Source organism: Dama dama, chromosome 9 (genome assembly GCF_033118175.1).
Source record: "Dama dama isolate Ldn47 chromosome 9, ASM3311817v1, whole genome shotgun sequence".
NCBI classification, from domain to species: domain Eukaryota; kingdom Metazoa; phylum Chordata; class Mammalia; order Artiodactyla; family Cervidae; genus Dama; species Dama dama.
Genome location: NC_083689.1, coordinates 28753813 through 28777281, shown reverse-complemented (window position 1 = coordinate 28777281; position 23469 = coordinate 28753813). Strand labels below are relative to the sequence as shown.

The 23469-nt window shown below is 37.4% G+C and overlaps 1 protein-coding gene across 1 annotated transcript in view; it reads right to left on the bottom strand.

The window, feature by feature from the left end:
- FBN2 (fibrillin 2) overlaps positions 1 to 23469 on the bottom strand; it is a 214237-nt gene that overhangs the window by 143483 nt on the left and 47285 nt on the right. The window contains exons 5-6 of the mRNA XM_061152176.1: positions 15014 to 15211; positions 4542 to 4667 (exon numbers count right to left, since the gene is read on the bottom strand). Of these exons, the coding sequence (XP_061008159.1) occupies positions 4542 to 4667; positions 15014 to 15211 (324 nt within the window). The remainder of the gene's footprint in view (positions 1 to 4541; positions 4668 to 15013; positions 15212 to 23469) is intronic.

Sequence of the window (23469 nt, the reverse complement as noted above, 5' to 3'; positions counted from 1 at the left end):
CTCTGCTTGGACAGGAGCCTACATCTAAACATGAAAAAATAATCCCACAAGAGAATCCTCCTAATGATATGAAACAAAACAAACCTTAATGATAGATATTGACTGACAGGTTTCAAACGTTAAATCAGGAGATGAATGCTCCCTCATCATTTTTTTTCATGTTAGTATAAACTATATACATTCAAATGCAAAGATTCAGTAGAATGAGCCTTTTGGAGAAGATTTTAGTTAAGAAGATATCCCAAAGCAGAAGACAGTTCTTTCTTTTAAATAGAGAGTGAAGGTCCCTGACCTCTGTTTATTGTCACCCTGTTTATTTAACTTATACGCAGAGTACATCATGAGAAATGCTGGGCTGGATAAAGCACAAGCTGGAATCAAGATTGGCAGAAGAAATATCAATAACCTCAGATATGCAGATGACATCACCTTTATGGCAGAAAGCAAAGAATTAAAGAGCCTCTTGATGAAAGTGAAAGAAGGGAGTGAAAAAGTTGGCTTAAAACTCAACATTCAGAAACCCAAGATCATGGCATCTGGTCCCATCACCTCATGGCAAACAGATGGGGAAACAGTGGAAATAGTGACAGACTTTATATTTTGGGGCTTCAAAATCACTGCAGATGGTGGCTGCAGTCATGAAATTAAAAGACACTTGCTTCTTGGAAGAAATGTTATGACCCAACCTAGACAGCATATTAAAAAGCAGAGACATTACTTTGCCAACAAAGGTCCATCTATTTAAAGCTATGGTTTTTCCACTAGTTACGTAAGGATGTGAGTTGGACTATAAAAGCTGAGCACTGAAGAACTGATGCTTTTGAACGGTGGTGTTGGAGAAGACTCTTTTAGAGTTCCTTGGACTGCAAGGAGATCCAACCAGTCCATCCTAAAGGAAATCAGTCCTGAATATTCATTGGAAGGACTGATGCTGAAGCTGAAGCTCCAATACTTTGGCCATCTGATGTGAAGAACTGACTCACTGGAAAAGACCCTGATGCTGGGAAAGATTGAACGTGGGAGGGGAAAGGGACGACAGAAGATGAGATCGTTGGATGGCATCACCGACTCAATGGACATGAGCTCTGGGAGTTGGTGATGGATAGGGTGGCCTGGCATGCTGTGGGGTCGCAAAGAGCTGGACATGGCTGAGTGACTGAAATGAACTGAAAGAGGGACAATGACACAAAAATCTAAAAATGCTGAACTGCACTTAATGTTTATGCTCTTAGCCTTTGAATTACAACCAAAGTGAAATAAGATTATTAAGGAAGTGAAAAAAGTCGGATAAAGCATGATGAAGATCACTGGCCTCTTTCCAAATACAATCTCAACTCTGGCCCCATATTTTCTTTTCATTTGGACATTCAACCCAAGTAAACGAACTTAACTTACTATACACCCTGTTCCCAATGAATCAATGTAGCTTACACTATATCAAGAACTGTTTCAGGCTCTGTAATAAATGAAATTTCTCAACATGAAATAAGACAGAGTTTTTGTCCTCAATGATCTTACTCAAATGTTGAAGTGAGATGGTCAATAAACAAGTAACACACAAAACCAATAAGTCAATTTCTCAAAGTTATTAAGTTGACTTTGCAATTTCTTTTAATGCTATCACCATATTCCTAATCACAGGAAAATGTGATGGAGTCACCTTTCTTATTTCCTAATAGATCCAGTAACTTACAGATTAAAAAAGATTTCTTTGGAGAATTTCACTGCCATATGAACAGAAATATAAAATGTGCTACAACAGAAATAGGAAGGGCATCATTTAAAACTATATCTTTTAGTTCTACTATATTTTAACATTCATTGTAATCCATAAAAAAGAAATCTTACCTTCAACTGTTGGTTAAAAGTAATTGATATCATTGTATTTTTATTTAGAATAAACACTAACTTTAAATGTATGGCAACAGTTTTTACATTGATACTATATAAACTGACTATAATTTAAAACCTGTAACTGAGTGTAACAACAGTTTGCAGTCTTTCCAGATACATTATGCCACCAATTACATTAAATAAATTTATGTAAGGAAATACCACTTGTTCTTTTACATAAAGAAACAGTATAACCCAAAGAAAATTGATAATAGTCACTTTTAAGACCTATCCAAATAAATATGACTTAAGACACAAAGTCAAGGCTTCATAAAACCTTCAGTTTTCAAGTTCTAATCACCACTTCTTCTAATTCTGCTATTCCCCACCAATCCCAAACACTAAATCATATAATTTTTTCTGGGCATTGGTTAAAGAGATTTGGCTGCCTGGGCAGGAAATAAGGAAAGAGACGACTGGATGCAGGGCTCTGGGTGGTGCCTACATTACATCAATAGCCCCCTTTCCTAAAGAACATGGACAACTGCGAATAAAGAGTCGCACTGTCTTTAGCCAAACTCTGCCTTGGCTCTACATGTTGTTTTGATGAAATGTGATGTAGAAAACGCTCATTCCGTTTTCAACTAAGAAGTAATACATTGTTGGATGATTAATGGAACTGTCACAACCACTCTCATCAGTTGGTGGCTGTACCTTCTCACCTATAATCAAACTCTCTTTGTTCCTAAGTCCACCACCCTTGGATCTAGTTTGTGTGTGACTCCAGAAGTAAAAAAGTAAAGGGGGAGGGGTGATAAAAGGTTGAGCAACAGAATCAACCTCAAAAGAGGGGGAAAGAAAAACACAGAACATAGCAAGTAAATAGCGGTCCAATCCAGACTTCCTGCAGATCCCTAACTCTCTAGTCCAATTGCTTGTATACGCATACTCTACTTCTCATCTAGGAAATAGTTCCTCTTCCTATTTGTCCTCCATCATTATACTCTAGATTTTACTTTTCCTACTTTTTTGTTGACAGAGAGGGACACAATTTTTATAACCAAGTAACAGAAACAGAGACATTACTTTTTCAACAAAGGTCCATCTAGCCAAGGCTATGGTTTTTCCAGTAGTCATGTATGGATGTGAGAGTAGGAATATAACGAAAGCAGAGCGTCAAAGAATTGATGCTTTTGAACTGTGGTGCTGAAGAAGACTCTTGAGAGTCCCTTGGACTGCAAGGAGATCCAACCAGTCCATCCTAAAGGAGATCAGTCCTGGGTGTTCATTGGAAGGACTGATGCTGAAGCTGAAACTCCAATACTTTGGCTACCTGATGCGAAGAACTGACTCATTTGAAGACCCTGATGCTGGGAAAGATTGAGGGCAGGAGAAGAAGGGGACAACAGAGGATGAGATGGTTGGATGACATCATCGACTCAATGGACATGGGTTTGGGTGGACTCTGGGAGTTGGTGATGGGCAGGGAGGCCTGGCGTGCTGCAGTTCATGGGGTCACAAGGAGTCGGACACGACTGAGCGACTGAACTGAACTGAACAGAAACAATCCCAAATACTGCCTTTTGGAAAGGGGAAAAAAACAAACGACTTAATTATATATACCAGGTATTGAAGGTAAAAGGTCTAAATGAACTTGTGATAATCTTTTCACCAGAAGTAATTATGATATATGTTTGGCACTACTGAATCAAAAAAAAAAAAAAAATGGCTCTTAGTTAATATCCTAGTAGGCATAAGGAATAAGTTCAGATTACTGAATTTTCCATATATATTTTTCCACCTCAGAAAAGTTAGATGGGCAAAAACTCCAAAATAATTTTTTTGAACTCTGAATAGATAAAAACACTTATGTAATAAAATGAGAAAAGATATACTCTATTAAAGCTTTTAGAAAATGAGTTGTTAATAATTAATTGATTTAAGTATTTCAATAACTGAAAAGACAAACATTATACTTTAATAGTACCAGAAGCATCATAATTTCCTAAACCTCTATATTAATTAAAACTAGACATGCATAGAAGCTTCCTGAATTTCATAATTTTGATAAAGTTTTCTAAGATACATATAACAAGTGAATTTATTCTATCTGAGGAATGCTGATAAAATTTACATTTCAATATTATAGTCCCAAACTCATATTCCAGAAAAGTATTAGTTTTTTTTTAAGATCTTTACTTGACTAAGCTATTTTCTAGGAGATTACCTGCTGTGATAATTTCCAAACCCTCCTTGAGTCAATTATGCTTGTCTTTTACTAGATGGTCAGTTACATACAATATCCAATACAAAACTTAGTCTTTATTTTATAACATATGACAGAGTACCTCTAATGCATTGCTTTAGTATATTCCACTTGAACTTATCTTTACCTAATTTTAATGTTTGATATAATTTCCTAAGTGAAACAGAAAACTATTAACGAAAAATAAAAATTGTTGGATTGCTACCATTCTTCCTACAATATAGAAACTGGGATAAACCAAATGTAAAATGATACTGGTTCTTTTCTCCAAATGAAACCCATTAAATATACAAACCAACACAAAACTACTCTAAGGTTATTCTTTCACTTTCATATTAAAATAAATCATCATAATTGTGATTAAATTCTCCAAAACTCAAAACGAAGTCATAGTTTTCTCAGATTCAGAGTCAGACATGTCCCTTGAAAGGGAGATACTCACCTTCACATTTCTGAGTAGTTTCACTCTGCTTGTGACCAGCAGGACATTTGCATTCAAAAGAGCCCACTGTATTGATACAGTTTCCTCCCTGGCATATCCCAGGAATAGCCTGGCATTCATCAACATCTGTAAGAAGAAAGTATTTTCGATATAGATCTCACTAATTTTCAGAATATTTATCTACACATGCCTATTTTTTTAATGTATAGCAGAAATCCACTATTCTCAAAGGAACAGTGTGAGGGGAGTCAGGATCCCTTGGTATGAATGTATTTTAATTTAGATAAATGCTATATGTTAAAGACCTCATTTTTTCTCTTGGTTTTGACTTTTAGAATTTTGTTTCTAAAATCCATCCACATTGTTTTGTGGACAACCAATCCCTTGCTTTGACTTGCTGTAGAAGACTTCCTTTTATTTTTAATCAGAATATAACTGCTTTCCAATGTTGTTTTAGCATCCCCTGGAGCCTCCCTCCCCACTCGCCTCCCCCACCTCACCCATCCCTCTAGGTCGTTTCCCAGCACCGAGCTGAGCTCCCTGCGTTACACAGCAGTTTGCCACTAGCTGTTTTACACATGATCATGTATATATGTCAAGGCTACTTTCTCAATTTGTCCACTCTCCTGGTGATGAATATTCAGCATCCTCTAACTTTTCATCACCTCAGGAGAACAGACATATAATCTGAAAAGACTGATATCTATTAAAGTAACTTAAGTCTTAGTTTAAAATCTTTGCCAGAAGAAAATTTCAGGTCTAGGTGGCTTTGCTGTTAAATTCTTTCAAACATTTAAGAAAGAAACATACACAATGTCACACAGAAAAGGGAAGAGAGGACACCACCCAACCCATTTCACTGAGTTGGCATCACCCTGAAGCCAAAGCCAGATGAAGAATAGGTACAAGAAGGAATTAATATAAGGAGGAAAACAAGATGAATAACATCTTCTGGGGATAAGCATACAAAAAATTATTAGCAAGTCAACTTTAGCAATATATAAAATATAGAAATCTTTAGCAATATGTAAAAAGTTAATATATCATGACTAAGTAAAGCATTTATTCCAGGAATTAAAGGTTTCCACATTCAGACATAAATCAATTCATCAAACAGATTAAGGAAGAGACAACATATGAATATCTCTTGGATGTGAAAAAAGCAATGGCAAAGTTCAACACTCATTCATGATCACTAATAGATTTTTAAAAATCTCTGTAAGCCAGAAATACAAGGGAATGTCCTCCACCTGATAAAGACCCTGTATAAAAAAACTACAGCTAACACATTATAGGAGATTGGGAAATTTTTCTTTATTTAGAGTTTCTGAGTCTTTCATTTTATATCTAAACTCACCTTAATTTCTCTGTGTAAAAGATAATTCAGTATATTGTTATGAAGAACACGGTATATAAAAGGACATACAATATATAAGCTTATGCAGATTTACATTAGCTACCCAAATCAACAGGCCAACATAACAGATTTATTAATATTATATCTTTATATAACAATTGATATACTCATTGTAAGAAACATTAAAGATGCAGAAAAACAGAAAATTAAAAGAGATAACCACTGATACATTAGTAGTCTGTTCTTTTAGAATTATTCATACACAAATTCAGAGTGGTGGTTCGTTAATTTAATCAGAATAAGATCACACTATATGTGTTGTTTTGCCTCTTATCTTTTTCCATTAAAATATTTTATTGATACATTTCTATGTCAGTGTGTATAGATTTATCTTGTTATTTTTTGGTAAACCCACAAGTTTGGTATATCTTACTGTGTAAACCAGGGCTTCCCCAGTGGCTTAGCAGTAAAGAATCCATCTGCAATGCAGGAGAGTCAGGAGACAAGGGTTTGATCTCTGGGTTGGGACGATCCCCTAGAAAAGGAAATGGCAACCCACTCCAGTATTCGTGCCTGGAAAATCCCATGGACAGAGGAACCTGGCAGGCTACAGTCCACAAGGTCACAAAACAGTCAGACACGACTGGGCACAGCACACAAAATATTTTGATCCTGAGATGAAAATAGGTACCACTGTCTTATTAAAGGATATCTGATCCAAACAAAAAGCAACTAAAATGAATTATATGACAAGAAGTTTATATACTGAACAGTTTAATTTACAACATTTCAAACTGCATTATTTTAAAAGTGTACTACATTTCTACCCTCATTACAGTGTGGTAAAAAACATCCGTAGAAACCGCTTTTTTCCTGGTAGATAAATCACAGAAAGAATATTTTGGTATAAAATGCAAAATGAGGCCAAACCTATAAATCCCTTAATACTGTTCATAAAAACTTTGACTACATATTTAGTAGATTCAGTAATTTTTCAAAGGAAAAAGCATTCTGACTTTACAGGGTTTATTTTGCAATTGCCTGAAAAGTACTTTTCCTAGAAAAAATAAATAGAACTCTTATTTTTGAAATATCCTACACAGCTATACAGAATTAATTTCTTTTAGGCAGATCATTAATCACTAAAATAAAAAAGAAAGTTTTAAAGAAATCTTATTGGAATAATCAACAGGAACCTAGAAGCACACACAAGTGCTCCCTATAAAAACAAAAGCAGCATGCCTCAGACCTTCAAATTATGCAAGAGTTTCTGCATCTTCCAAGCTAGCATAAGGAACCACTAATGTCTGATGGGTTTTCCACTGTACAAATTATACAGATGTGTTTCTGTTCTTCCCTTCAATTCAGGCAGAGGCTTATTATTTCTTTAAATGTTGGATAACTTCAAATCACATATAAGAATTTTACAGAATAAAATTAAATCTTTTGAAACTTAAACCTTATACAATCACTTCAGTCTATGTCTACTAAGGTTATAAATAATGTGACAAAGCAACAATAATTTTAGTTTATGAACTTGGTTATTCTCCAACTTCTCCAAATAAACTTGCCTTAAGAGATAATAAACTGATTTTATTATATAAATTAGTGTTAGATGGTATATTATTTTTAGTTGACGTTAAAATGTGAAAAACATGTGCCAGCGCCACAGGCATAAAAAAATGGTTCATTTAATTTATATCTGCGGGAACTAAGGACTAATTCCCATTACTGTACTAATAGTGCATGATTTTTTAACTTGGTCTGTCCCCAAATAAGATTCACTTTTAAAATGTAAGTTATTTCTACACCCCACAGATATTCATGCACAGTACTTATATTTCTACAAAAACAAATACCAGTCTTTAAGCACAGCAATTGAAAAATAGTCCTGTCTCTATCTGGGGCCGAAGACACACAGGCTGTCTCGGCAACTGTTCAGTGTGGTTTGATTCGGCCAGAATATCTACTCATGCATTCACAAAATTCCAATGCTGAATAAATGATCATCCCAATAAGTAAATATTGGTAACTTACTACCTGTAGGACTTCAAACTTGTGGGAAAAAAAAAAAAAAAACAGAGCATGGTTCTGTCTCAATCCTCTTTGTCTCAACAAATGTCATCATTGTTTATCCCAATGTCAAAATCAGAAACCTAAGAGAGAAACTGGGCATCCTCTTACTTGTGTCTCACTTCTTCCCATCAGTAACAAGTGCTTGCTTCCCAAATATATCTCAAAGCTTGGCTCTCTGCCTCTCCTCTGGTCTCAAGCTTCATCATACATCACCTGTACTGTCACAGGAAACTTCTGAGGTTTTTTTCTTCCACTCTGGTCCCCCCTAGAGTTGATTCTTTGCAGAGCAACTAAAATACTTCTATTTACAAAAGTATGTAACAAAGCCAGAAGTCTGTAGACTCTACCACACTGTTTTCTGGTCTATGAGTTGCTTGAGAGAAGTTTGAGACCCCTTAGGGTATTCCCTTTAAAAAAGATACTTGCTTATTCTGTCTTATTATGCCCACAAGATTCTCCCTTATCTTCTCTTTCTTAGTGAACTGCTATACTTTCCAAACTGCAAACTGAAACTTCTATTTTAGAAAGCTTTTCTGTTGTTTTCAGTTCATTGCTTCAGCTTTCTTTACTACCTTTCTGCTTCTTTACAATCATTATTTATTGTCCTCTGACATTTCACTTTGTGATTTCCTCAAGCTTATCAACCTTTGTCATGATTTTTTTTCAGTTTTATGTTAAGTCTGTATGTGTATATGTAATATATGCCTTTCATTAGGTAAAGTTTTTATTCCTTCAGTTTCTTTCTTGAGTGTGATCAGTATGCACTACGCATCTCTGACTGTCTTTACTGAACTCTTAGAATGCTTCTTCGAGCACCTGTTAAGAGTAGAAACACATTATTTTTCATTCCCATGAGATAAAAGAGTACATGAAATTTGTGTTCATTTAGATAATTCTTCCATGAAGCATGTTCTTCTGTCTTTTCCTCATGTTCTTTCTCTCTTTTTTCAGTTTTTACATGTAAGCCTTTACTCTTTAGTACTCATCTTTATATGGAGCCATTTTCTCCTAAAGCAAGAGTAGAGAGTGCTAAGAAGAATCAGGTTGATTTGAAAACTTCTACAAGGAATATTGCCTGCAGCAGCTTCATATCAAACTCTCTGCACTTTCTTTAAAATTTTAAGTTTACACTATCTGAAAATCTCAAAGACCCAAAGTCAAGTATTAATCTTAAATAAAATCTCCTTCTAATTAGTGAACTTGTAAGTCAGTAAAGATTTAAAAAGAACTTAATTGTAAAAACATAATAATACAACATATGCAAGTGACAGTTCATGACGTATTTATTTGAAGTTTACAAATATTCTTGAAAAACAGCTTAATGCCATTTTATTATACCTCTAATTCACTCATTTTATGCTAGCTTAAATTTTAAGGCCTATGTGAGGCAACTTTGGTTCCTTTGTGTTTAACAAAACGAAGAATATACAAGCCTAAATGTAGATTAGACTTAGGCTTATGGACTGGAACTGAAACACTCTAAACATGGAAGGAGTCAAGAATCATTATGACTGACCTCACAGCACCCTAGGAAGGGGTTTCTTCTGACACCGCTTATTTAAGTCCAGAAAGTCATGACAGCAACAGTGAAAAGTAAAAAAAAAAAAAAAAAAAAAAAAATTACTAGTTTCCTCACAGCTTAATGTTTTTTAAGTATCATTTTAATTTCATATTGGATCTCATTTTTGACAGTTACCTTTTTTGATTATAAGATCCCCTTTCATTCCCTCCTAGGCTACAGATAAAGTAATTCACTAATTGCATCAGTTACCGGATAGTATTATACTTAGAACTTCAGCAATGTCCTCCCTTGGCTAATATAAACCATATTTTAAAACCAATATTAAGCTATTTACTGTTATCATCTACGCAGCTAAATGTTTTCAACTCTACAAAAATTTTCAAATACCCCTTAAAAAAGAACACTATTATAAAAAAGTATGACATGTATCATGTTTTATTGTCTTATTGTTTCCCATTCTATTACCTTCCAAATTAATTTGGCAGAGTATTTGGGAAACAGTCTAGGAATTTAAAGGGGAAAATGAAATCACAGTTAAGATGCAGTCTTAAAATAGCCTGAACTGAAGATTAGTGTTTAATTGAGAGCCTTCTGACGATGCCATGATTTTGAAACAAAGCAGAACTTGTTTTTCCAGACATTTTAACCATGTGGCAAATTTCATTTTGCTCCTGTAGCTGTATTAATCCATTATATTTTTAGGCAAATGGAGTCCAAAACTTATCTTTGCTGCATAAACAAAATCAAACAAATAAGCTTTCAGACATTACTCAATCCTGAAGGACATTCAGGAAGTTTGAGATCAGATGACACATTTTCCATAATTGTGTTCAGAAAAACTAGGCCTCCTTGACAAAATATCAATGTAAAAAAGTCTAACTACAAATACAAAAGATGAGGAGAGTTGGTAATTTGTGTTTTTTTTTTTTTTGGCAGAAATTAAGGGTTTTTTTCAACCAGAACTATTTCTATGAAACAGTGGTTTTTGAAAGTATTTTAATATCAATTCCATTTATTAATTCAGAAGTTATTTACTGAGTATCTACTGCTTGTGAGACACTATACTAAATGTCTCAGAAACATTAATGAGCAAAACAGATTTTTGCCCAAATGGAGCTTACATTCTAATTGGGGGAGAGTAAAAGCAAAAGGGGGCTTAACCTGGTGGCTCAGAAGGTAAAGAATCCGCCTGCCAATGTAGAAGACACAGGTTTGGTCCCTGGACGGGAAGATGCCCTGGAGAAGGGAATAGCAACCACTCCAGTACTCTTGCCTGGAGAATTCCCTGGACAGAGAAGCCTGGTGGGCTACAGTCCATGGGGTCCCAAAGAGTCAGACACGGCTGAGCAACTAACACCTTCCCTTTCAAAACCAATAAAGACAATAAACAGGCAAGTGCATTAGAAGGTGAAAAATGCCAGAGAATAAACAAAGCTTTTACTCTAGTAAATCCAGTCAGTGTTAATCTAGTAGATCTATGCAGTATTTTATCTTTAATAGTAATCTATTAAATTATATAAATTATACAGTAGTCTATATCTAATCTAGGAATTCTATGTAGTACAGTAAATAAATACTATATACTATATATTAATAGCATAGTATATATTCTGTAGAAAAAAATGTTGCTTTATTAGGAACTCTATAATCATACCATTAGTCACATCAATGATTTAGAATTTTATTATCCACAGTAAATAACAGATTAAAAATGATATTTAACTTGATTTTCATATTTGTTGTGGTTGGTACTAATTCAAGAGACAAAACATTCACAAAACCATTCTAAGGCCACAGCTGACAAGGCTTTAACATGCCATTAAATATAAAGCTGATAATTTGTTGGGTTGTACAGTCACCCTTGGGGCTTCCTAGATGGCAGAGTGGTAAAGAATCCGCCTGTCAATACAGGAGACCCAAGAGATGCAGGTTTAATTCCTGGGTTGGGAAGGTTCCCTGGAGGAGGAAATGGCAACCACTTCAGTATTCTTGTCTGGGAAATCTCATGGACAGAGAAGCTCGGCGTGCTACAGTCCAGGGGGTCACAAAAGAGTGGGAGAGGACTTAGCAGCTAAACAACAACAGGGTCATCCCTTGGGTACCCCTGTAGTTCTGACTTGAAAAGAGTTTAGATGCAAACCACTTTTAACACTACCTTTTACAAACCTACAAAACTAAGAAAAATCTTTGGAGGCCACTGTCAGAAATATACTTACTAAATTATGCAGAGCACTCAGATTTTATAATTTGATGGATTGAGGTTATGTACAGGCTCGTCAATCTACCAATTCTCGTTTGGGGTTTGGACAGACACTGGCCTGGCTTTCCGCAATATACCATTTACATGGGCTGGATAAACAACATCTCTACTTCCGACACTGGTTCAGTTCAGTTCAGTCACTCAGGCATGTCCAACTCTTTGCAACCCCATGAACTGCAGCACACCAGGCCTCCCTGTCCATCATCAACTCCGGGAGTCCACCCAAACCCAAATCCATTGTGTCGGTGAGGCCATCCAAGCATCTCATCTTCTGTCGTCTCCTCCTCCTGCCCTCACTCTTTCCCAGCATCAGGGTCTTTTCCAATGAGTCAGCTCTTCGCATCAGGTGGCCAAAGTATTGAAGCTTCAGCTACAACATCAGTCCTTCCAATGAACACCCAGGACTGATCTCCTTTAGGATGGACTGGTTGGATCTCCTTCCAGTCCAAGGGACTCTCAAGAGTCTTCTCCAACACCACAGTTCAAAAGCATCGATTCTTTGGCACTCAGCTTTCTTTCTGGTCCAACTCTCATATCCATATATGACTACTGGAAAAACTATAGCCTTGACTGGATAGACCTTTGTTGACAAAGTAATGTCTCTGCTTTTTAATATGCTATCTAGGTTGGTCGGTCATAACTTTCCTTCCAGGGAGTAAGCATCTTTTAATTTCATGGATGCAATCACCATCTGCAGTGATTTTGAGCCCAGAAAAATATAGTCAGCCACTGTTTCCACTGTTTTCCCATCTATTTCCCATGAAGTGATGGGACCGGATGCCATGATCTTAGGTTTCTGAATGTTGAGCTTTAAGCAAACTTTTTCACTCTCCTCTTTCACTTTCATCAAGAGGCTCTTTAGTTCTTCCCTTTCTGCCATAAGGGTGGTGTCATCTGCATATCTGAGGTTATTGATATTTTTCCTGGCAGTCTTGATTCCAGCTTGTGCTTCCTCCAGCCCAGCGTTTCTCATGATGTACTCTGCATGTAAGTTAAATAAGCAGGGTGACAATATACAGCCTTGACGGACTCTTTTTCCTATTTGGAACCAGTCTGTTGTTACACGTCCAGTTCTAACTGTTGCTTCCTGACCTGCATACAGGTTTCTCAAGAGGCAGGTCAGGTGGTCAGTTATTCCCATCTCTTTCAGAATTTTCCAGAGTTTATTGTGATCCACACAGTGAAAGGCTTTGGCATAGTCAATAAAGCAGAAATAGATATTTTTCTGGAACTCTCTTGCTTTTTTGATGATCCAGCGGATGTTGGCAATTTGATCTCTGGTTCCTCTGCCTTTCCTAAAACCAGCTTGAACATCTGGAAGTTCACGGTTCACGTATTGTTGAAGCCTTGCTTAGAGAATTTTGAGCATCACTTTACTAGTGTGTGAGATGAGTACAATTGTGCGGTAGTTTGAGCATTCTTTAGCATTGCCTTTCTTTGGGATTGAAATGAAAACTGACCTTTTCCAGTCCTGTGGCCACTGCTGAGTTTTCCAAATTTGCTGGCATATCGAGTACAGCCCTTTCACAGCGTCATCTTTCAGGATTTGAACTAGCTCAACTGGAATTTCATCACCTCCACTAGCTTTGTTCGTAGTGATGCTTTCTTAGGCCCACTTGACTTCACATTCCAGGATGTCTGGCTCTAGGTGAGTGATCACACCATTGTGGTTATCTGGGTCATGAAGTTCTCTTTTGTACAGTTCTTCTGTGTAGAATACAGAAGTATTCTGTATAGAATGCCACCTCTTCTTAATATCTTCTGCTTCTGTTAGGTCCATACCATTTCTGTCCTTTATTGAGCCTATCTTTGCATGAAATGTTCCCTTGGTATCTCTAATTTTCTTGAAGAGATCTCTAGTCTTCCCATTCTATTGTTTTCCTCTATTTCTTTGCACTGATCACTGAAGAAGGCTTTCCTATCTTTCTTTGCTATTCTTTGGAACTCTGCGTTCAAATGGGTATATCTTTCCTTTTCTCCTTTGCTTTTCACTTCTCTTCTTTTCACAGCTATTTGTAAGGCCTCCTCAGACAGCCATTTTGCTTTTTTGCATTTCTTTTTCTCGGGGATGGTCTTGATTCCTGTCTCCTGTGCAATGTCATGAACCTCTGTCCATAGTTCATCAGGCACTCTGTCAGATTAGTCCCTTAAATCTATTTCTCACTTCCACTGTATAGTCATAAGGGATTTTATTTAGGTCATACCTTAATGGTCTAGTGGTTTTCTCCACTTTCTTCCATTTCAGTCTGAGTTTGGCAATAAGGAGTTCATGATCTGAGCCACAGTCAGCTCCCGGTCTTGTTTTTGCTGACTGTATAGAGCTTCTCGATCTTTGCCTGCTGACACTGGTTACTAACATCAATTTGAAAGAGTTCACATCTAACTTTGTATATGATTTAATTGTAACAAAGTCTAACTAACTCCCATGTCTTATAATGAATAACATAATTTCTGTCAATAATACAAAATTACTTCCACTTTCCTTTCACCCTATTACCACTTGAAAGCTCATTACAGCACCCTGTTCCAAGCTTTAAGTATTCACTTAATCCATATATCAGAGAAGTTGTTAAGAAGACTAAGAATCATGGTGGCTGAAAATTAATAAATTATTCAGTAAGTATATGACAATTTCCACTATTTGGGTTAAAGTTGATGGTTGTAGCATCCTCAGGGCCCAGATATAGCCCTGATACATATACATCGGGATGTGGTTGGGAAGATTGCCTGGAGACAAGATTGTAACCGACTGATTAATAAGCTCAGAAGTAACTGCAGTCATAGTCTGGGTTACTGCTTTTTCTCTGAAGACACTGTTGATAATCTCAGATGGCTCACTTTTCCCCTGTCACCTGAGTTCGGGTTTTCATGTCTTTAACAAGATTGGAAAGACAGAAAAAATGTGTCCCCCAGGTATTTACATATGCATAGTTTGACAGGCGTAGTAGGGAACATATAATGCCATCTGGATGAAGACATGGAATGACTCATCCTTGGATTGTATTAAATATTTTTTAAATTTCCCCCAATTTTTCATATCTCTTTTCTCCCTCTCTGTCAGTTAACAATAATTTGCTAAGTGGACAGAAAATAAGCCATCTGTAGCTAGGCCCCTCATCGTCAGAGATGATAAGGCCCCTCTTGGAAACAGCCTTGGGTTAAAGGCTCCCATCCACCGAGGCAGATGCCCCCAGTGCAGTGAGCGGAGCCCAGACAATGTGGGTGATTCGGCGCACACGGGCTGAAGGCTCACTCACCTTGGCAAGCTCCAGTGCGTATGTTGGGGATGAAGCCCCGTCGGCAGGGCTGAGGCTGGGCTGGACACATCTCGCAGGGGTGGCCCCAGGCCCGTCCAATGGTGGCACAGCACAGCGTCTTCGTACACACAATGCCTGTGAGCTGCCCCTGGCACATCTGGTTGTTGACCTGAGTGAAACACGGACCTGTCCTGTAATCTGGAATGTGAAAGGCAGAGAGACAGGTTTTATAGCCACTCAACAATCTCAACACCAGCACCTCCAAATACAAAAAACAAGAGACTTTCTTCCGATCAAAATGCTGAATGACAAAAGGCCAGCGAATTTCATCGTGAAAACTCAGAATGTGTCGATAACGAGAAGTGCATTACAAGACTTCAATGTATTCTACCCTAGATGTTGTAAATAGGTGGCTCAAGGGCTGTGTCTGGGACACAGATGTGTTTTCTTGGCCCGTCTAATGTTTTAAATGAGTAGCCAACAATGTAAATTGGGAAATTGCACATGAAATTTCTATTTCTGGCATTTCTTAAAAAGTTGGATGTTCTGGCCATGCTAGGCCTGTCTCGTTGCATGGCAGTGGTGAAGAGTCCCCTCGACGACACCACGGCCCAGCCACCCGGCCCTCCCCACTCATGGGTTTCCCCACCTGCGCCCTTGTGGCACCTGCCCTAATGACTCCCCTGCACCTGTCAGTATTCTGAAGTCCCGTTTTGCATACAGGGTTTTCAGAATATTGACAGGTGCAGAGGAGTCATTAGGGCAGGTGCCACAAGGGCGCAGGTGGCCGAAAAAAGTTCAGAAAATCAGGAGAGAACCAATGAAGACACACCCTTCCATACTGCCTATATGTATACATTTAGGCGGTCTAGGTTGATTATAATCATTTAGTACCAACAGTTTGGTTTCTGATTCCATGTCAGTCTGTTTAGTTCTCTGTGGAGCTCACCTAGAAAGATGGTACTAATGAGGCCTATGATCATAGACTCTTTCCAAGTTAATATTATATGATCTCTGATTTCTAGAAGATGCTTGTACCATTGTCCAGCTCTGTTACATGACAATAAAAACTTTAGCAAATGTACATCACATATGATCTATAGGCAGGCTCTTCTATGAATAGTAAGGATAGTCTACTATGACCCTGGCATCTCAAAGTGGTTCATGGGCCAGCAACACATGCATCACTTGAGAACTGGTTAGAGATAAACTCGGCTGTCATCCCAGACTCACTGAACTAGGATATGCATTTCCCAAGATATTTAGGAGATCCACTGTTGCTATTGTTTTAATTGCTCAGCTGTGTCTGACTCTTTGCCACCCCATGGACTGATAGCCCGCCAGGCTCCTCTGTCCGTGGGGATTCTCCAGGCAAGAATACCGGAGTGGGTTGCCATTTCCTCCTTTGGGGAATCTTCATGGCCCAGGGATTTAACCCATGTCTCCCACATTGGCAAGTAAATTCTTTACCACTGAGTCACCTAGGAGATCCACAGGCACCTTAGAGTTTAAGAAGGACAGATCTAGACTATAAGCAACTTGAAAGCTGGGCATTTCTATCTTTACATTATAGTTTACTCAAATGACCTTATAAGATGACCAGTACATATATACACACACATACATAAATATGTATTATTTTAAGCAGATCTGAACCATTAATAAGTCTTTAATTTTATTGCTTGTACTTTGAAAGACACAAGAAATCAGAGAAACATCAGTCTCCTAAAGACTGACAAGTTAAATGACTAACATTTACAGAACTACAACAAAATACGCGAATAAGTTTCCCCCCTTTTAAATAGAGGTTGTACGCATACAGTTTATTAACTCTTGGGAATGTAAGGTGATATTCAGGATTTCCTGATAAACCTTTATGCAAACAACCTAATTCTATGTGAAGGGGAAAGCCAGAACAAGTTTATTTCAGATTTTTGTAAAAACAAAACAATGTTACATTCAATGGAAAAACAGTCAATAATGTTGGTAACATTTTTATGAAAAACTGCTCCTGGGTGGTGGGGGGGGGGGGTGAATAAAATTGAGGTCTAATTTAACATTCAAAATGCTAAACTAGAACAACTTAGATGTCATCTGAATCCTGTAACATGACAAAAATACAACTTAAAGTCGCAAAAAATTTCTGTTTTTTAATGAAGAATGAGGCTTTGTCAGATAGAGAAAAAAACATTTTAAAAGTTCAATACAAAGGAAACAAAATCCAAAATAGGTAACCTTTGTAGCAAGTTGGTTTAGCATTCTGTTACTCTGCAGCTAAACTTCAACAAAAATAGCTCATTTTAATCCCTTACATAAGAACAACAGATGTGCTGGCTACAAATCATGTTTTTGAAGAAGACAATCTTTGTATTATACTTGTAGATATGTCAACCTTGTACATGCTCCCTCCCCACATCACACATTGCCAGGTTGTAAATTTTTTAAACCTACTCTATTGTCCTTCAGACAACACATTATTTTCCCCTTTTAAATAAATATCAGACTTATGATAAACTATATCCAGTCCTGAACAAGTAGGGAAAAGTCCATTCTTCACCAAAAAGCTAACACACTTTTTGATAGATTCGTTCATATATACCTATGTTCACATTCTGTACACTTTCAGGATTCCCACAGAGAAGCCTGAATAGAGCCATAATTTCATTCTTAAGTAAACCAATTTGTCAAAAATTCTTTTCTTCTAACTACAACACCTTCTTAAAATTATCTCCTCTTTGCTCTTTTTGGAGACGAGGACTATCTAGATAAGAACACCCTCTGCAACAAAACTTTCCAGGTGAAGGCCCTCATTAATCAACCCCAGACTCCCCCCTTCCCAGGAACAGAGTTAACCATTCTTTATTTCTTTTGCCTGTATTTCCCTTTGTTAAGACTGCACTGAATCTACTTTCTTCTCTGGTTACATTTTGCTTTCAAACTTACAACGTAACCTACTTCTTCCAGAAACACTAACAAGGAAAATGTGAACAAATATTAGATATCGAAAAGAGATTTAAATTTCCTGATCAGATTAAAAACATTCTGTCCCAGACTTTACTAGCATTTTAACTATGGTCAAAGAGTACTGAGAGGCCTTAATTAAATGTTATGGCTGGCTATACGTTCATCACAGTTTCCCTGTGGGTAAAATGTTCCTGTAGACCATGCTAACCATTCATAGTGAAGGTCATACGTGCAGTGAAGTAACGAAGGGCAGAACGGGGCAAGCTGCTTAACAACTGGTATGTCAGATTCAGTGAGCTGTAAACAGATATTTTCCTCATTACCATATGACGAAGAGAATTTTGTTAAAAATTATCCTGTGAAACATAAATATTGCTATTTTGATTTTCTAATATAATTCCACTTTTATTCACATTAACCAATGGGCACAATTAGCAATCTCATCAAAAATTAAATTCCTTTAACTTACACAGCACATATTCACCCATCTTACATGTAAGATTCAATAATTTTCCATAAATGTTATTGAATTGTGCAACCATCACCACAACCCAATTTTAGAACACTTGCATAATCCCAGGAAGATTCCTTGTGCTCATCCTCAGCCCCTGTCAACTACTGGTCTTTCTGTCCCTATAAAGTTGCCTTTTCTGGAAAATTTCATAGAAATGAAGTCAAACAGTATGTGATCTTTTTTTTTTTTCTGTCCAACTTCTTTTAGTTAGCATAATGTACTTGAGGACTATCCATGCTTGCTATGTGGCATGCATGAGTCAGCACTTCAATTCTTTTTACTGCTGAATAATATTCCACTATATGGATATTATATCAGTTGCTCAGTTGTGTCCAACTCTTTGCAACCCCATGGACTGTAGCCTGCCAGGCTCCTCTGTCCATGGGATTCAAGGGGCAATAATACTGGAGTGTGTAGCCATTTCCTTCTCCAACTGTATGGATGTATCACATCTGATAACCAAGTATTGGTCTTTTTGCTGGGCTGTATGGAGAATATATGTTTCATTGTTAAATAAAGTGTCAAACTGTTTATCAAAATAACTTCATGATTTTACATTCCTACCAGTAATGAATGAGATTCTAATTCCTCCACATCCTTGCTAATAGTTTCTGCTTTCTATCATTATTATAGCCTATGTTACCATTTTACTTCAAATGAATACAATTCAATATATTTGAGAATTCTGCTATATTTCTCAAGTCCTCTTAGTATAATTAGAGATGCTAAACAGTGCTAGGTAACAATAGGTGAGCATTATCATCATGTGGACAACCAGACAACCTTTGGAAAGGTTTCTGGGAGGTAAAGACAAAAATAGATCTGCAGGGGATTTGGGATTGAGAGAAAAAATTTTCTTGTTTTCGTTTTTTGCTTATTTATTCTTTTGTTTGTTTTCTTTTGCGGAAGAGACAAGGATTTCTAAAAGACAATAATTTCTAGTGCGAGACCCCTAAGCAATCAGGCGGAGAATGAAACCAGAATTTGTGTAGAGGAGCTATCCTTAGACAGAAGAACAAAAACCCTGTTCTTGTAACCCAAGGGAAGAAGGGCAAATTACACAGAGAGGTCGGCATGTTTATATAGCAGAGTAGACGGAGTCCTGACCTCTTGGATACCTTTCCTTTTCCTTGTGAAACAGGAGGTGGACACTAGGTCTCTGGCAGAGGTTGTTGGAGCGTCAGATCATGGAGGCTAATTGAGATGGACACCGAAGATACCTCTCAGGAGAGGACGCTGTCCTAAGAATCCACAGAGGATTCCCAGGGAACATCCAACACGTCTCTGTGGTGGATGAATCAGGTTGAATTTAGAGTGGGCTCCCCCTGTCTGTGTTGTGACTTTTTCCAATAGCTCTAGGAAGCAGAGAAGCTCTCTGAGAGATAAGGGTGCATCCAGGGCTAGAGTTTTGTCGTCAGAGAAGAAAAAGATTCCGAACAGCAGATGTGTTAGGACACATTTATAGACTGTGGGATCTACACTGGGTGAGACGGGGAGTGAGAAAAGGAACAGATGGACAGATAAGAAGTGAGAGAAAGCAGTAAGGTCAACAGATGAGGTGTCCCCAAGAAGCCCCACAGGAGAAGGGAAATGAGTCATAGAGATAGCTGTACATCAGCTGTCCATGTGGTTACAGTATTATTTATTTAACTGTCAGTAGAATGCAATTATGGTCCACAGCTGCACAGATGGACACTGCATAATTCAGGAAAGCTACCCACAACTACTCTAATGTAAATGACATCCCCTGGAGTTGTGCAGCCAGATAATGCCCTAAAGATATTCAAAACTCCATTCATCCCCACTTTAGTATATAAAGAATTCCCTGATCCCAGACAGTGTATGAAAATATGTAAGATTTCCCATCAAGTTCCACAGTCTTTGAACTTAAGCAAGAAGGCAGCATTTCTATTCTCAGGAACCAAAGAAACACGACATGCAATCCAGCAATCGCCCTGTGTGGGAGCTGCAGACAGGAGTGAGTACAATGCAGATCTCTGGAATGTGTGAAACCTAAGTCAAATGATCCTGGCGACATGACCGCCTCCTTTGAGTAATGGCATTGTTGACAGAGCAATGACAATAAAGTTGACTGCATCCCATTATGGTTCTAATTGAGAATCTATCTAGTCAGTCTGCCAGCTGAAATCTCTGATCACAGATATAACTAGAGCATGCAGGGAAGGGAACACCTCAAATTATATAGTTTCCTTAGTCTCAATAAAATTTACCTGAATGTCTGCAAGTCCAGACTTCATGGTGGGTTTAAATATTTAACTCAGATAAATGAGATAGCAATTATCTTCCATGATGGACAAACAACTGCCAACATCAGTAAATTTTAGAATTAAGTACAGAAATGTTGAAGAGAATCAAAGCCATTAAATTAAGAACCTGTGCAAAATGTATGCACCTGTAACATTTCCTCAGGCTTCCCTGGTGGCTCAGTGGTAAAGAATCCATCTGCAATGCAGGAGACTTGGGTTCGATCCCTGGCTTGGGAAGATCCCCTGGAGAAGGAAATGGCAATCCACTCCAGTATTCTGGCCTGGAGAATTCCATGGACAGAGGAACCTGGCAGGTTATAGCCCATGGGGTCGCAAAGAGTCAGACACCACTGAGAGACTAACACTTTCACTTTCAATATTCCTGGTGGCTCAGTGGTAAAGAATCTGCCACCAAGCAGGAGACACGGGTTCAATCCCTGGCTCAGGAAATGGACACCAATACCAAAATGTTCTTGTCTAGAAAATTCCACGGACAGAGGAACCTGGCAGGTTACAGTCCAGGGGGTTGCAAAAGAGTTAGACACAACTTAGCAACTAAACGATGTTTAATGGCATGTGGTTCACTCTATTAGATTGCTCTGTAAGCACAGTTCAAAATAAAGAATTAGGTAACTTATTTAGAGTTGTGATTTTTCATGTTAAAATGTGACTATGCTTACATACAGAACTGGATCATTTATGTGAACTTCAGATTTTTATAAATTTGTTTGAGTATTTAGACATTCAAATTTTAATTAGGTTTATGAGAGCTATTTGAGTACTTAAAAAGGTTTTTAAGTTGTGTAATTTAAGTACTTAAGGGAGATATTAAGTGAAGTGAAGTCGCTCAGTCGTGTCCGACTCTTTGCGACCCCATGGAGAGTAGCCTACCAGAATCCTCAGTCCATGGGATTTTCCAGGCAAGAATACTTAGGTGTATTCAATATATTATAGCAGTTTAAAAGGTAGGGAGGTGTTCCATTAACAACATATGAAAATGGAACCAAATACTATTTAAAGGCCTCTTAGAGTGACTATTAAAATCTGCCAGACTTATTAATAGATGAGTGATATTTACAAGCTAAATTTAAAAGTTCAAGGAATATACCCTAAAGAACTGAAAGCAGGAATTTGAAGAGATATTTGGACAACCATGTATACAACAGCATTATTCACAACAGCTAAGAAGTGGACACAACTTACATGTCCATTGACTGATGAATGAATAAACAAAATACATGCAATGGAATAGTATTCAGCCTTTAAACAGAAAGACATTCTGACACATGCTACAACATGGATGAACCTTAAGGAAGTTATTCTGAGTAAAATAAGCCAGTTACAAAAAGAAAAAATACTGAACGATTCCACCTATATAAAATGTCTATGTCTATGAACGTAACCACATTCATAGATACAGAAAGTAGAACAGGGCTTGTCAGGGGTTGGGGGATAGGTGGGGAATTAGTGTTTAATGGGTTCAGAGTTTCAGTTTATGGATGAATGGTGATGATAGCTGCACAAAACTGTGAATGAATTTAATGCCATTGGAACTGTACATTTAAAAACGGTCATGACGATAAATTTCACATTATATGTTCTACACAATTAAACAATATTTTTTTTTTAAATTCCTAAAATAATCAGGACTTTGAAATCACTTTTAAATAAAACAAACGAGTTTTTAACACCAAAATAAAAAACCTTGAGTCTTTTTTTATATAGAGAGTCACCACTGAGGACTCTGAAACATCCCCTTTTCCACACTTCCCACCTTCTTTGGGATAGTTATTTATGTTGTTCACAACTGCCCACAAAGGGACAGAATGCTGCATGGGTCTTTCCTACATAGCTTGGAAGGTTTTCTATAAGGTGAATTCCTAGCACTGGAATTGTTGGCTCAACTAGCCAGTTTTAAAAATATTACAGAATTGTTCTCTGAATAAGTGGTAACCATATATACTCTCAACAGTAGTCCACTCCTTCCAGCACTGAGTAGAAGCAAATGGTTTGTGTTCATTCAATGAGTGAAAAACGGCATCTCTGACAGGGCAACTCATTGTCCCTACGTACTAACAAGCAAGAGAAGAAAATTAAGTCTTTAAGGTAGGCACTTTATAATGACTCTTTCTATAAACTATCTCAATTTATTTTGAAGTGCTAAAAAAGTGTGTCATTTTTACACATGAAAAAACTAAAATTCATACACTAAGTAATATGTGGAGAATCAAAGAGCTGATAAAAAGTGACCTGGCACTGGACTTGGCCATCTACCTCACACCTGCTGCATTTGCTACTCCCCAAGACACAGAATATTCAGTCTCAATTTTTGGTAACTTTGCTATCTCCTAACAGAACAAACCCCTTTACCATTTAAGTGAATACTGTCACAGTTCAACAAATGCCTCCTCCCAGCCCAAGTACAATCTCCTAATTCCCAATGAGCAAGTCCAGTCTTGCTTTGTTTCTGATTTTTCCCAAAGATGAGTCTCCATCTAGCCAGATTACGTTAGGGAGAAATTCTCTAACAGAGAAACATTAAAGACCCTGCTTCTGCAAATAGATGAGTAATTACTTTAATGACCACAGTTGTATTGCATTTTGTTTCTAACATAATACTGTTACTTAATATTTCAGCAGAACGTGGACTCAGCAAATAAGAACCTCTTTCACCATTCTCTGGTCTTTCAAAGCACAAGGCTACTGCTGAC